Source organism: Marmota monax, unplaced genomic scaffold (genome assembly GCF_021218885.2).
Source record: "Marmota monax isolate L192 unplaced genomic scaffold, Marmota_monax_Labrador192_F-V1.1 WCK01_AAM20220418_F8-fsc00167, whole genome shotgun sequence".
Taxonomy (NCBI): Eukaryota; Metazoa; Chordata; class Mammalia; order Rodentia; family Sciuridae; genus Marmota; species Marmota monax.
The window spans coordinates 1,208,057-1,221,527 of NW_026694116.1; the positions used below are offsets into that span (position 1 = coordinate 1,208,057).

Here is a 13,471-nt window from a genome sequence, read left to right on the forward strand (position 1 = left end):
CGCTCACGCCATCCCACGGGACTCCGCACCTGAATTCTGGGGACTCGGTCTCCCATCTGCAACATGGTGGCCATGTGGGGCCCTGGAGTCCAGTCCTCCTGGCCTTGCGGGACCTGTGCCTCCTCATGCTTCCAATCTGCAGTGCGCAGGGCTTTTCTGGGGCTCCTGCCTTTGGTCCCAGGCTCTCAGGCAGGACTTTCCTGCGGAGTGGGATTCCTTTCCTGTGGTCACCTTAGATGAGTCTTGCGTTCCTTGACTGTTCTCTCTTCCCGTGGGCTTTGGTGTCCCCCCTCCCCCGTGCTCCACGGAATCTCAGACAGAGTGCCTAGAGCCGCCTCTGCTCGTCCTTTATCTACAGATAATGTGAAGTTTCTGGGGTTTTCCCTGATTCACGTGGTTGCCTTGTCCTTCCTTCAGGGTGACTTGAGTTTTAGGTGATTGTGGAGAGACCCAGCTTCAGTGACCATCTGGCCTGGTGGCCTCTTGCTGACCTGTGCTGCTCCCCGTGTCCAGCTGCTACCGTGTGGCTCTCCTCTCTAGGCCCAGGGCCATTCCTGGGATGTTTCAGATGGAATGTGTATTTTAAAGGGACACTCAAAGGGTTAATTTGAAGAAGAGGATGGTGATTTGGAGAGATGTGCTGCAGTCTGGCTGGGCACAAATAACCGGGAGGTCACGAGCCACTTGTAGATTCAAGCAGGAACGAACTTTATTCCAGAACCCACGCAAACTCAATGGGAACTCAACGGGAACTTCGCGAGAACTCTAAAGTAGCGGGCACCCGAGGGTAGCAGGAGCCGCCTTATTGCCGGACAGCAGAGGTTTATATACACAACTGAATACACAGCTTGTTTCAATTTAGCATCATCCAGTTACAGCAATCAGTCATTATCTTAATAATCATACACAGCTTAACTTAATCACCATCATCTTAATGGCTTGCTGGCACTACCCCTCAACCACTCCTTCTGGCAAAATGCCAGGCATCATCTTGACTTGGTTGTGGCTCTCAACAGAGATGGACTTCCAAAGACGATCTCTCCGCCCTCTACATCTTTCTCTTCCATGAGGCACCTGGAGGTGACAGGTCAGGAGCCACCCTAACCCCGGCTCAGGGTCTCAGATGCTTCTGGTCCTAGAGGTGGTGGCAGCACAGTGGCAGGTCCATGCAGGGCTGGAATCCTGTTCACTTCACCTGTGGGGTCATGGGGGCGCATCAAGTGTCCTCCCGTGGAAGCTGGGGAACACAGAGGCGCCTGCTTCCCCACCTCCAAGGCTTTTCCATCACGGGTCAGAACTGCAAGCCGACAGCAGCTGCCTGGGCAGCAGTCTGAGGTCCACCTCCAGGAGCCAGCTGCAGGTGTGAGACAACAGGCAGAAGTGGTGTCCCTGCTCCTGCTGGCCCGGCTCTTCTCGGCCTCCCGCTGCGGGAGCCTGCCTGCCAGAGGTGCGGTGAGGCAGCTGCGCATCCCAGGGAGAACGGCAGGCTGCTACCCCGGCTGAGGAAGGTCTGGCAGCAGCTCCTGTCGGGGCCCATTGGACCAGCTGGTGCGGTCTTTGGGAGGACGAATGGGCCGTGGAGAGCAAGGGAGGATCTCCCACCTGCCTGGTGCCTGTGGCACCCGCAGCATTTTCTAGGGACTGTCTCTGTACTGTGTCCTCCAGCACCTGGGTCCTCCAGGGCCTGACGAGCAGCTCTGGGTCTGGACTCCTGTCTTTCCATACTCCACCTGGCAGTGTCCACCACCGGACAGACAGCAGTGGCTCTCCCTCTCTCTCGGTGGGGCTGGACAGCCTTCTCCACGCCCTCTCATAGCGTCCTCTAGGCACGGTGATTTTGTGGCACCGCAGGACAACGTGCTGGCCACGGCAGTGAGGAGAGGCCAGGTGGCGGGAAGCCTAGCACCATCCCAGTCCTAGCGACCTTGGTGCCTTCCCACAGTGGGGTGAGCTGGCCCTTCCCCGAGCCCCAGTCTCTGCTGATTGGTCTAATGTCAGGATGCAGAGATCACGGCAGACCCGTCTCCTGAGACTGAGTCTGTGCCCCTTGGTCTTCTTTCGGAGGCGGAGACCACTTAGGTGTGTTCAGAAAAGAGAAATTGAACTTAGCATCTTGTTACAAAGTTGGTGTATGAGGAGCCCCCAGGACAAATAGGTCACCTGGGCATCAGCTCTCCACCTGCCCCGGCTGCTCCCCCCGCAGCCTCTGAAGAGGACCTGAGGGGGCACCCTGCAGGCCACCCTGGAAACAGGAAACCAAGGGGTGGAAGGAAGAAACAGGCCAGCGGCCCCCACCCCCATCTGGGAGGGCAGAGGAAGGGTTGGGATTACGAAGCCCAGAGCCTTAGAGACCCCAGACCTCAGGGAAAGAGGCACTGCTGGGCAGGACCCTCTGAGGAGGGCACAGTGTGGGGGAAGAGCAGGTTGGACTTGTGAGAGCCAGAGGGTGGCAGAGGCTGCTCACGGGGCTGTGGCCACAGGGCGTGGCATCCTGTCCTGAAAGGACAGTGTAACACTGTGTCCCTGAAAGACCCTTTCTGTTCCCAAGGACCTAGCCAAGTTGGAATGGCCTGACATTCTGTCCAGATAGATCCCACCGTGAAGGACGCTGGCTCTCTGTCCCTCGTCTGGTGCACCTCGGCAGCCGGGTGTCACCCTGGCAAGGGCTTTCTTGTGTGCCCCTGGCACAGCTGTTCCTTGGGATTCTGGTCACAGGAACTAAGCAAGCTCATGATGCCACTGCCCTGTGGCTGACCTGTGTCCCTCCTTGCACTAGCTGTGCGGAGCCAGGGGCATGGTGCAGAGGTGAGAGCACTCGTGCCCTGTGCCCTGGTCTGACCCTGGGCAAGGCGCCATGAGGGATGGAGGGGAGGTGCTGTTTGTCCAGCTCTTGGCTCCTGGACCTCCCCAAAACACGTTTTATAAACCTTATGCCTTACACACTGTCTCTAGGTATCTTTTTGGGTCTCTCAACAACTGGTCCCCACTGCCCTAGCACAACTGGGCCGTGGTCCAACCACAGGCTTGACAGACAGGCCAGGAGACCACCTTGGGTGGCTGTCACCCAAGTCACCAGCCAAGGAGGTGCTTCTGTGACAGTCCAGGAGACCATCAGTAGCCCACAGGCCTTGACTGCTAACTGCAGCTCCCTACCTCTTGTACCTGCCTCCGACTGCGGACCTCTTGGAGACAGCCAAACATGTCCTGCCAAGCCCACGGGCGCCCGGCCCTAGGAACCCACCTCCAGCTCCTGGGCAGTGAGGAGCCCAGCCTAATCCCATCTTAAGACTGGGAGCCATCTTGTCACAAAGTCATGAAAAGCTCATTTCTGCTTTACTGTAAATTCCTGAGATTCCTAAACTTGTGTGGAATTCCTGCCGTGCTCTGAACTCACCCCTGCCTGGCTCCCCGCCCCCATCCCCCCCCCAGATAACAACCTCTCTGAAACCTCAGCGGCTCCTCGTGAAGTCTGATGTTGGGATCTGAGTTTACTCCCTACCTTGAAATATCCAGCCGTGCAGATCATTAATCTGCCATCTGCCCTTGCATTACGTTTGCCAGAACCCCGTTAGCGGTAGGTTCCCAAGACACCCCCTTCTGTGGCTTTTTGTGCTATATAAACCTTTCCTTCCTGAGGGGGCGCTGATCTCTGGCCCAGGTCAGGGTGGGGAAGTCGCTGGCCAGCTCTCTGTGTGCACAATGCAAGCTTGCTGTAATTCGGTTTAAAATTGGAGTTGGTGGTCTTTTCTGTGTGTGGAGGTTCAATAGGCAGCAGCCCCTGGGGAGCAGGTAGCCCTGTCCCCTCCCACCTGAGGCTTTCCAGCCCTCTAGCCTGGGACTCAGCCTGGGAGTCATGCCAAAGGCAGGGAGTGGCCAACTCCCTGGTGGACAAGCTGAGTCCCTAGTCTGGCTTCTCCCTCGGGTCTTCCAGTGCTTCCACTGCAGTGTGCCCAGGGGCACTGTCTGGTGGCTTTGCTGAGAACCAGCCTCCCACACCTCTCTGCCTACCAGCCTGGCCTGGTGGCCATCTGCTGGCCATCTGCCGCGCCCCTCCCCCCACGGATATCTTCAGAGGCCAAGACCACCCTCTGCTTTGTGGTGCAGCCCCTGGCTGTGGCCTCCAGCACCGCTCTGGCTGGAGGGTCCCGCTGCCCCCAGGCCCTCACAGATGGCCCACAGTAGCTCTGACTTCCTTCTGGACTCCAGTCGCGTGGCATCTGGGGGAAGCCAGCTTCCGGAGCCTGGCTCAGGGCCAGAATGAGCAGGCGTTGCAGGAAACAGACCTCTCCTTGCGGAGAGGCGGCAAGCTTCACTCGAGAGCTCAGAGAACAAACTCCAAATGCTGAGCCCTGATCCACAGTTTCTCACATTTATAGATCATTTGGCGTCATCTTAGACCTGTCCTATCTTTGTTTGTTTTGTTTTTTTTTAATTCCTAATCTATATGGCAAAAGGCAAAATGCAGACCTTCAAGCCATGCTTATAGAAGAATGTTATATACAACATCAAGCATGCTCACAGAAACAGATGCAAAGAAAGGCCCTTTTCAGGAGCTGGGGTTGTGGCTCAGCGGTAGAGCGCTCACCTAGCACGTGCAAGGCACTAGGTTCGATCCTCAGCACCACATGAAAATAAATAAATAAAATAAAGGTATAGAGTCCAACTACAACTAAAAAGTAAATATTAAAAAGAAAGTCTCTTTTCACAGACGTAGTTCAATCTCTAGCCTTGAAAGCCTGCACAGGGGTGTTTACATTTCAAAAGGGAAGCAGAGGGCTGGGGACACAGCTCAGTTGGTAGAGTGCCTGCCTTGCATACACTCTGGTGGCCCTGGGTTCAATCCCTAGCCACACACACACACACACACACACACAAAAGGGAAGCTGTCAGACTCCTAGAGATGTTATTTGCAATCCCAAACGCAGGGAGCTTGGTTAATTGGATTTCCTGAAGGAGAGGAGGAGAGCTGACCCTTCCCCAGGCATTGGTTGGGCTCACCATAACTTTCATGTTATTTCATTCTACAACCGGGTCTGGTTTTGCCATCTCACAGGAAGGTGGACCAGAGCTTCGGTTTGCTCTGGGATGGGCCCTCGGCACCCATGGTCTTGCTGCTGTTCAGAAGGCTCAGTAACTCTCCCTGATGAGTGAATGGATGACGATCCCAGGGTGAGCAAGGTTAAGGCCTTGGGTGGCTGAAGGGCTCCGAGCCACCTGCCCTGGGCTGTGCATGCAGACTCTGCAAGTGCTTCTGCCCACAGCTGCAGGACAGGAGGCTCTGATGGCACAGTGATGCAGCGGTGGGAAGCCCAGGTGGCAGGCAGCTCTTGGGGACCTTGGGGACATGCAGACAGGGTCTCGGGAGGAGAGGTGGCAGGGTGGGAGCTGGCTGTAGAGAACAGGTCCAGGTGGTGGGGTGAAGGGAACAGGTTGGGCTGGCGGGGGTCCAGAGGGCTGGGATCGGGGAGGCCACGGCTGGCTGAGCAGAGGGCCCGTGGTCAGAAGTAGGTAGGAGCACTTTAAAAAAGACTTTTAGGAATTGTTGTATTTTTTATGATGGAAACAGAAGATATCCAAACCCGTGGTTTCTGGAAGAACTCCTTGTTCTTGACCAGTCTGCACTGCCCTTGAACTTGACCTCAGCCCCATCAGGTCTGGCCCCGCAGAGCAGCATCTGAGTCTGCCCAGACTCACCCCAGGAGAGTGCAGATCCTGGGAGGGTTTAGGGGGCTCATCCTGGAAACCTCTGTGGAGAAGGAGGCAGGAGAGCAGGCCCTGCACACACCCCGGCGCCCTCTAGGCCATGCTGCAGGTCCAGGGTGGGCACACAGGCCACCCTGCCGCCCTTTGGGTAATGTTGCTACTTTGCAAGAACGTGGCCAGGATGGTGCCCTGTGGTCAGTGGCCACCCACATCCTGGCACTCAGAGCCATATAAGAGCTTCCCAGCAGGAGGGCAGCACATCCTCCCATGGTGAGTGGTGTGCTTGGGCCTGGAGAGGATGAGGGTGCTGCAGCTGGGTGCTCTGCTGGTGTTGGTCTTCATGCCCAGCACCCAGCTGGTGTGGCTAGGAAGACTGAACCCCAAGCAGGTACCAGCCCTCTCCAACAGCAGGTCTGTCCTAGGGCCCAGGCCCCTCCTCTGAGGCCACACAGCTTCTGGGTCCCCAGGGCCAGCCCAGACAGGCATGAGTGGTGGGGCTAGGTAGGGCTGGTCACCCCTGAGGGAGGAGAACCAGGCCTCTCAGCTGACTGCCCCTCATGCAGCTTCTTGGGCCCTGGTACCTCCTTGCCGTGGCCTCCCACGAGAAGGGCTTCATGGTGGAGAAGAACACAAAGTACGTAGAAGGCGTCATGGTGACTCTCACCCCAGAAAACAACCTGAAGGTGCTGTCCACTCGGCATGGGTAAGTGGGCAGCGCACTGCACCGGCCCCACGCAGGTCCCCTGCAGGCCCTCCGCACACGAGCCTCCACCCACAGCTCCCGCAGGCCGCTTCCTCTGGACATGGAGGTTGCTCTGTGTCCCTGAGTGGCGATGCTGGGGACAGCAGGCTCCCTGCACGGATACCCGTCAGCCTTTTACTTTCTCAGAGTTCTTTGCCATCTGTGGGCCAAAACGGGCACTGTGTTGGCTTCAGTGTGCCTTTTCCTGACGTGGGAGCTGTGGGCTCGCCAGCCCTCGTCCTGCTTCCAGGGATCCATTTGTTCAAATGCCCTACACATGCTCCTCTCGGGTGTTTCTTACTGTTTGTAGGGATCCTTAAATATGAGGGAGCGTGGTCAACATCAGCTGCACACCCGCTCCCCAGTGGCTCATGTGCACGCTGTTGAGGAAGGTTTTATCTCCCCCCGAGGGCCCTGGGGGCCATGTCCCCCTGGGGAGCCCCTCCCCACTCTCTGGTCTCACACCTTGGATGCATCGGGAGGCGCGACGCTGGTCACAGGCATCCACCCCTGTGTGTCTTGCTTTACTTCTGAACTTCCTATTCTGTTCCTTTCATCTACTGAGTGGCCCAAACCCTGATGTTTTAGTCATTCAGCTTTAGTTGCCTCATTATCTCAAAGTCTAGAACTTGCTGCGTCTTCCCTCTGGGGTCATCTTTTTGTTCCCAGTGGACCTGAGCAGCAGCTTGCGGCCCTGCGGTGGCCTGCTCCTCTGGGGACTGGCACTGTTCCACGTCAAGTCTCTGCCCCTACCACAGACCGACCCTGCGGGTGCCCTTGCTTGCTCCATGTGGACCTGGGTCTCGGGGCAGGTGACAGGGAGTGGCTGGCACTTACCTGATAGCCTGTCTCCTCACAGCAGGGTTTCCTGGCAACTGGGGCATCAGGGAGACCCGTCTCTGCAGCCTCCCGGCCGGCTGACCAAGCAGGGACGAGGAGAGCCTGTCTCTTCCCACGGGTCTTTCCTTTCTAGGCTGGAGGGGTGCACCCAGAACGCGATGGAGCTGTCCAGGCAGAGCTCCCGATGGGTGTTTGAGAACCCTGGTAAGTAGGATGCTGCAGGGCCCTCATCGGGCAGTGCTTGCCTGGAGCCCGCTGGAGGACAGCAGGCCAGTGGGCAGGGCCAGGGCCGGCAGGATGGCTCCAGAGGTCTTGGTACAGCTCTTCACGGGCAGCTGTAGGACCTGCCTTGGTTGGGAACTTGGTGCCAGTCCTCGGGGTGAGAAGTCTCTCACCCCAAGACAAAGCATGTGGCCCTCACGTTCCCTGCCCCTCATGCCCGACACCTGTGGGGCATCTCAGCCCAGGGCCCTGGGCTCCTCCCTGGGTGCAGAGAGCCGGGTGCCTGCACAGTGGCTGGCCACCTCCCTCGAAACAGGTCAGATGGGGTGACCCAGTTTCTCCTCAGGCTCCCGAGGATGCGCTGAGCAAGACCCTCAGCTGCCCAGCTGTGCATCAGTCCGTCATTTTGGCCACTTCCTCCTGGCACCAGCCTGGGGACTTCTCCTGCGGTCTGCTGGGTCTTGCCCTCAATCTGCCCTCTGTCCCCATGGCTGCCCCGTTGGCATAGTGGCCTGTGCCCACCTGGGGGCACGTTTGCCTCCTAGCCCTGGGTGTGCTGCAGTACCGGGTGCTGGGCACCAACTTCAGAGACTACGCCATTGTCCTGACCCAGATGGAGGTCGAGGAGGAGGCCTTCAACACGCTGGAGCTGTACAGTGAGTGGCGCCTGAGTGGGGGGCACAGGAGTAAGCCCCTCTGCCCGAGGCCTCTGTGCTGGGGCATCCTAGCAGCTGGCCCTCCCCGAGTCCCAGGGGCTGTCCCTCTCCCCCAGGCCGGATGGAGATGGCCAGCCGGGAGGCCCTGCAGCTCTTCACCAAATGGAGCAGGAACCTGGGCTTCCTATCCCAGCAGCAGGCCCAGCTGCAGAAGGACTGTAAGTGTCCTCAAGTGGCCAGGGGAGGTCAGGCAGGCCCAATGCCCACAGATCACACTGGGGGCCACGTCCTGCTTTCTGCCAGTCGGGGACTTCCTGGAGTTCCCACCCAGTCAGGCCTGCGGGATGGTTGGGGACAGGGCCAGGCACTCGGGGTCTTCTCACAGCTGGCCCCGCCTTACCTTCCAGTCACCTGTGCACGCAGGATCCTCCAGGTGAGCCACCAGCTGGGGGGGCTGTAGCCTCCTGGGGCTGGGAGAACTGTCACCCAAGCCTGCTGGCCATGACTCTGCTGCAGGGAGGAGGCTGAGGGTGGCCCACTGCTGGCCAGCTGGCCCCCAGTGCTCATCGTGTTTCCAGTAAGTGGCAGTGCCCACGTGTTCCTGTGGAGCACGCACCACTGTCCTCTCAGCAGCCAGGTGGTGGTGTGGGCTGGCTGCTGCCCGAGGCTCTCGCCCCAGCAAATAAAGGATTCCACAAGCAAACTCCCCTAGTGTATCTGACTGGGCCACACAGCGTCCACGCCCGGCAGGTGGAGGAATTGGACAGATCAACCCAGGAAGGTGGGGCACCATGAGAGGCCACACTTGGCTCTGGTCAAGAGGACTTGATGCTGCAGTGTCGCTCAGCAGAGTCCCCTGGGGACACAGCTTCTGGGTTGGTCTGCTGGACGCAGAGCAGGCAGGGTGTGACTTGGAGGTGGGTGCTGACATCCTCAGGACTGCAGCAGGGCAGGAGGAACTGAGGTGCTCTGAGCTTGGCTTCCTGTGCTCTGGCTGCTGCTGGGTCAGGGGCCAGTGACCAGGAGGGCCTGAGCCTGAGGGCCTCCTGGGTTCAGGTGTGGGGACAGCTGGGCTGAACAGGTGAGGGCTGAACATCACTTACACTGAGATGAGGTGAGTGCACACGGGGGACCTCAACCCTTAAGGCTGGACATGCACACGTGTGTGCACACACACGTGCACCTGCCTACATGTGTAGCACATGCACTCATGGGTGTGTGTGTCCCTCCCAGCCTGCCCGACAGTACCTGCTCAAGCACTGTGACCTCAAAAAACGTGGCTTCCAAATCGTGTTCCTAGAGGCCACCGTGTCACATCCAGAGTGCACACCTGTCCCAGGCACAGTCCATGAGGCCCTGGCCCTTTGCTTCACACCTGGAGTTCCAGGATGAGAGGACCAGGGTGCCCCATGCCAGGCCAGATGGTCCAGGGCTGTAGAGGTACCCAGGGAACCTGTGGCAGCCCCAGGCCATATGGTGAAGGCATAAGGGACCTTGGTGTAGCCTGTGGGAACGTGATGGCATCTTCTCTGGGGACCTCCCTCCCAGAACGGCGGTGTCCATAGCAGTCGACTTGGCTATGTGAGGGCCCAGGGCTGGCCAGGCCCTGTGTCAGGAGGAGGGGCAGAGTCCAAAACCACAGCTGCCCACCTCCCACCCTTGTTCTGCCTGCCTGGCCTAGGCTGGCTCAGGGTGCTGGGGTGGTCAGATGCCCATGGCGGGGCGTGGCAGTCAGGGACATTTACATGCAGTGACCAGGCTCTCGGGCTGAGGGCTAGTGAGGATGAGGCCCGGGCTGAGGGCTAGTGAGGATGAGGCCCGGGCTGGTGCTAGTGCTGCTGGTGGCGCTAACCCTGGCCGTGGGGTCCCAGCCCCAGAAAAATTTCCCTAAGGAGTCCAACGCCCTCAACTGGGGCAAGGTGAGTCACTGTCTACTGGTGCCCATGCCAGGACACAGTGGGCAGAGGCAGCAGCAGAGCAGGGCACAGGCTCCTGCCAGGCCCACCTGGCCTCTCCCACTGCAGCCCTCGGCCCCAGGGTCCCAAGAGGTTCTTGGCCAAGGGGCCTGAGGGCAAGGCAGCAGGGAGACCCTGGGGGGTGATGGAGGGTGTGTGCTGGAGAGAGGAGACCAGCTGGGTGGGAGGCTCTGGTGGGAGCTACAGCATCCCTGGTTGGACCCCGGGGCAGCGGGTGGGCCACAGGGATCTGTAGCAGGGAGACCACGGGCCAGGGTGCAGGGGAGGGGCTGAGTGGCCCAGGGCCCCAGGACACCACGGCAGGAAGAAGCCCACCTCTGAGGTGGGCAGGGGAAGCTCTGAGCTGCCAGTGCCCACGGCCTAGCCCTGTGCCTCCTGACCCTGACTGGCCAGCCCGGAGCTGTGCCTGCTGAGAGGAGCAGGACCTGTGAAGCTCTAGGAAAGGGTGCTTTGTCCAGTCAGTTCTCTGGCTGGGAGCCTGGGGTGGGGGCAGCGCCAGGTGGCAGCTCCAATACTGGCCCCCGCAGTTCTCAGGGTTCTGGTACATTCTTGCGGTGGCCACTAATGCCCGGGGCTTCGTGCCGGCCCCAGACAAGAGGAAGCTGGGGGCCTCTGTGGTGAAGGTGCACCGAGGAGGCCACCTGAGGGTGGTCGTCGCCTTCAGCAGGTGAGTGGGCAGGGTGGTGGGCCAGCACAACGTCACAGACTGACCAGCTGGCGGCACGCCCTTCCCAAGAGGAAGAAGCTGGCGGGGAAAGGGAAAGGGGTCCAGGTAGAAAGCTGGCTGAGGCCAGTCTGCAAGTTCTACAAGACAGCCCCACCTCTTCGGGGTGGGGGGGCGCATCCAAACTGGTGACCTTCCCCCTGCCCACCCCCCAGGCCGAGGCCTGGTGGGAGTTGGGCCAGACCAGACGACCTTGGGGGGCGTGGCAGCCAGCAGGCAGGAAGGGCCCTGGCCCTGAGCCTGCACCTTCTTGACTTCAGGTCCCAGGGCTGCCAGTCCCAGGAGCTGATCCTGAGGAAAGACAAGAAGAAGCCGGTGTTCAGGAATGCCTGTGCGTAGGACACAGGGGCGCGGGAAACTGGGCCAGGTCCCGGCAGCAGCCCTGTGCCCAGAGTGTATGGTGGGCAGGGCAGGCAGGACCCCAGGACAGGGCTGTCAGAGGCTTCGGTAGGATACCTGGGGGACGGGGCAGTCAGAGGGCTTGGGTCCAGAGCTCACTGCATTCCTCTGGGCAGCCTGGCCTGGGAGACAGGGCCCCGGGCCAGACGCCAGGCCAGATGTCCAGCTGTGGGCGGTATGGACTGTGTCAGTGGGCCTTGGGCTTCTCTCGCAGTGAAGGGGGTGAAGGGCTTCCACGTGCTGTCCACTGACTACAGCTACGGCCTGGTGTACCTCCGCCTGGGGCGTGCCGAGCGCAACTACAAGAACCTGATGCTCTTTGGTAAGTGGGGCCCCTAGGGCTGTGGGCTGCACCTGGGAGTCAGAGCAGAGGGTGGTGGAGGGCGAGGGCTGCTCCTGGCTGGCGGTGCCAGCTGACAGGAGGCAAGACCTGGTAGGGGAGGCTGGCAGGTGAACAGCTGGCAAGGAGGGCGTTTGGTCAGGGTGGGTGGTAGGAGCCGGGGCAGTGAAGGAGACCATGGTGTGCAGGGCCTGGAAGTGGCTGCAGTGGGGGTGAGTGGGAGACCCTCCCAGGGAGGGCAGAGGCCGCCCAGGAGGGTGCTGGGATATGGGGTGGGTGCAGGTTACAAGGCCTGGGGAAGAGAGGGGCAGGATGGGGTGACTGGGTGTGATGGGGCGGGGGTGAGGCAGGGTCTGCACTGGGTGGGGGTGTGGAGGTGACTGAAGCTGGGGTAAGAGGCCTGAGCCCACTACCAGACACAGCCGTGGGCACTGAGCAGGCGGCGTTGGAGACGGGGAGGGGGTCCTGTCTCAGTGGACACATTCAGGTGGGCGTGTCAGGATTCTGAGGCAGAAGGGGCTCCCCAAGAGCCCACCTCCAGTGGTGATCCCAGCCCCAGCTCTGCTGCCTTGAAAACGGGGGACAGGGCAGACTGACGGGGTGGGGCAGGGTTCAGGTGCAGACATAGGACAGCGACGGCCCCTGCTCTGTGACTCCCCCTGGCCACAGGAAGACAGAACATCTCCAGCTTCCTGAGTCTGCGGGAATTCCTGGACACCTGTGCCATCCTGAAGCTCACCGAGGAGGCCACCGTCCTCCCCAAAGATGGTGAGGTCCTCTGGGCTCCGCTCTCGGTCCTGCCACCCCAGGAGACACTGGTCCACTGGGCCCATGAGCTGACCGGGACAGGCATGTCCCCCAGCAGCCCTCTCTCAGCCTCTTCCCTCCCCCACAGCGTCCTGCGCACACACCCTCCTGCCCTGAGAGCCGGCCACCCTGCTTGTTGCCTTCGACTGTGGTTCTCCCAGGCCCTGGGCACGTTGTTCCCAATGAAATGAGAGTTCTTCAGGTTCAGTGGCTTGTTGATAGGTGACCCCAGACTGCAGCAGTGTGGAACCCAGCTCGAGTGACTGCAGAGTGACTGCAGGAGAGGGGGTCACGTGCCACCTGGGAGGGAGGTGCCAAGTGGGGCCTGTGCCTGTGTCCTGGGCATGGTGCTGGTGCCCGTCTACTGTGCAACAGAGCGCAGGCTGGTCCTGGGAAGCCTCGCCGCCTGCCTTCTCAGTGCCATGGCTGGGTTCCTTGACTGCTGACATCCTCTCAGGAAGCCGCTGGCAATCCAGCAGTGTCCCAAGCCCCTCCTGGGCCTCGGGCCAGGCACTGGACTAGGCTAGGCACAGGGCTGGGAGCACAATAGCTGTAGAGCTGATGGCTTGTCCAGAGAGGCAGCTGTCAGTCCCGTCATCACCTGAGCATGCCGCTGCACACCCTGAGAATCACTTCCAGGAGCGCCAAGCGTGAGCAATAGCCCTCAGGGAGGGTGGGGCAGGGAAGTGACACTCCTGGGCCAGGGTGTGGGGACGGTGGGTGGAGGGCGGGGCAGGGAGCACCCCCCCCAGGACATGGAGCAGACCTGAGTGGGGGGATGGCCTCTCCAGGAGGTCAGTGGAGGGCAGCGGGGGCACAGATACAGGGGGGACAGTGGCCACAGGGAGCTGGCATTGACGGCCAGACCCTGCCGCCCCTCGAGGCCTTGTAAGGGCCTTGTTCTGGCCCCAAAGGGCACAGGGTGGGGGCTGGCCCATGTGCGCTGAGTGGGAGATGGGGGCTGAGGTGGGAGGGCGTGTGTTCCCACCCGCCTTGCGTGGAGAGGGAGCTGCCCGGAACCCAGCGGGAGTCCAGGGCAGGTGGCTGGGCCTGGGAGTCTGT

The 13,471-nt window shown here is 60.4% G+C and overlaps 2 protein-coding genes across 2 annotated transcripts; both read left to right on the forward strand.

Annotated features, from left to right (window-relative positions):
- The first annotated feature begins 6,001 nt into the window (after positions 1-6,001).
- On the forward strand, positions 6,002-9,555 carry Lcn6 (lipocalin 6). The gene is made up of 7 exons (XM_046465365.1): positions 6,002-6,091; positions 6,267-6,406; positions 7,419-7,489; positions 8,053-8,163; positions 8,280-8,381; positions 8,571-8,596; positions 9,397-9,555. Exons 1-7 carry the CDS (start codon positions 6,002-6,004, stop codon positions 9,553-9,555), a joined length of 699 nt encoding a protein of 232 aa, XP_046321321.1.
- Positions 9,556-9,974: 419 nt separating this feature from the next.
- Positions 9,975-12,526, forward strand: Lcn10 (lipocalin 10). The gene is made up of 6 exons (XM_046465359.1): positions 9,975-10,082; positions 10,667-10,806; positions 11,124-11,194; positions 11,477-11,584; positions 12,272-12,370; positions 12,498-12,526. The coding sequence occupies exons 1-6, from the start codon at positions 9,975-9,977 to the stop codon at positions 12,524-12,526; spliced, it is 555 nt and encodes a 184-aa protein (XP_046321315.1).
- Positions 12,527-13,471: the final 945 nt, after the last annotated feature.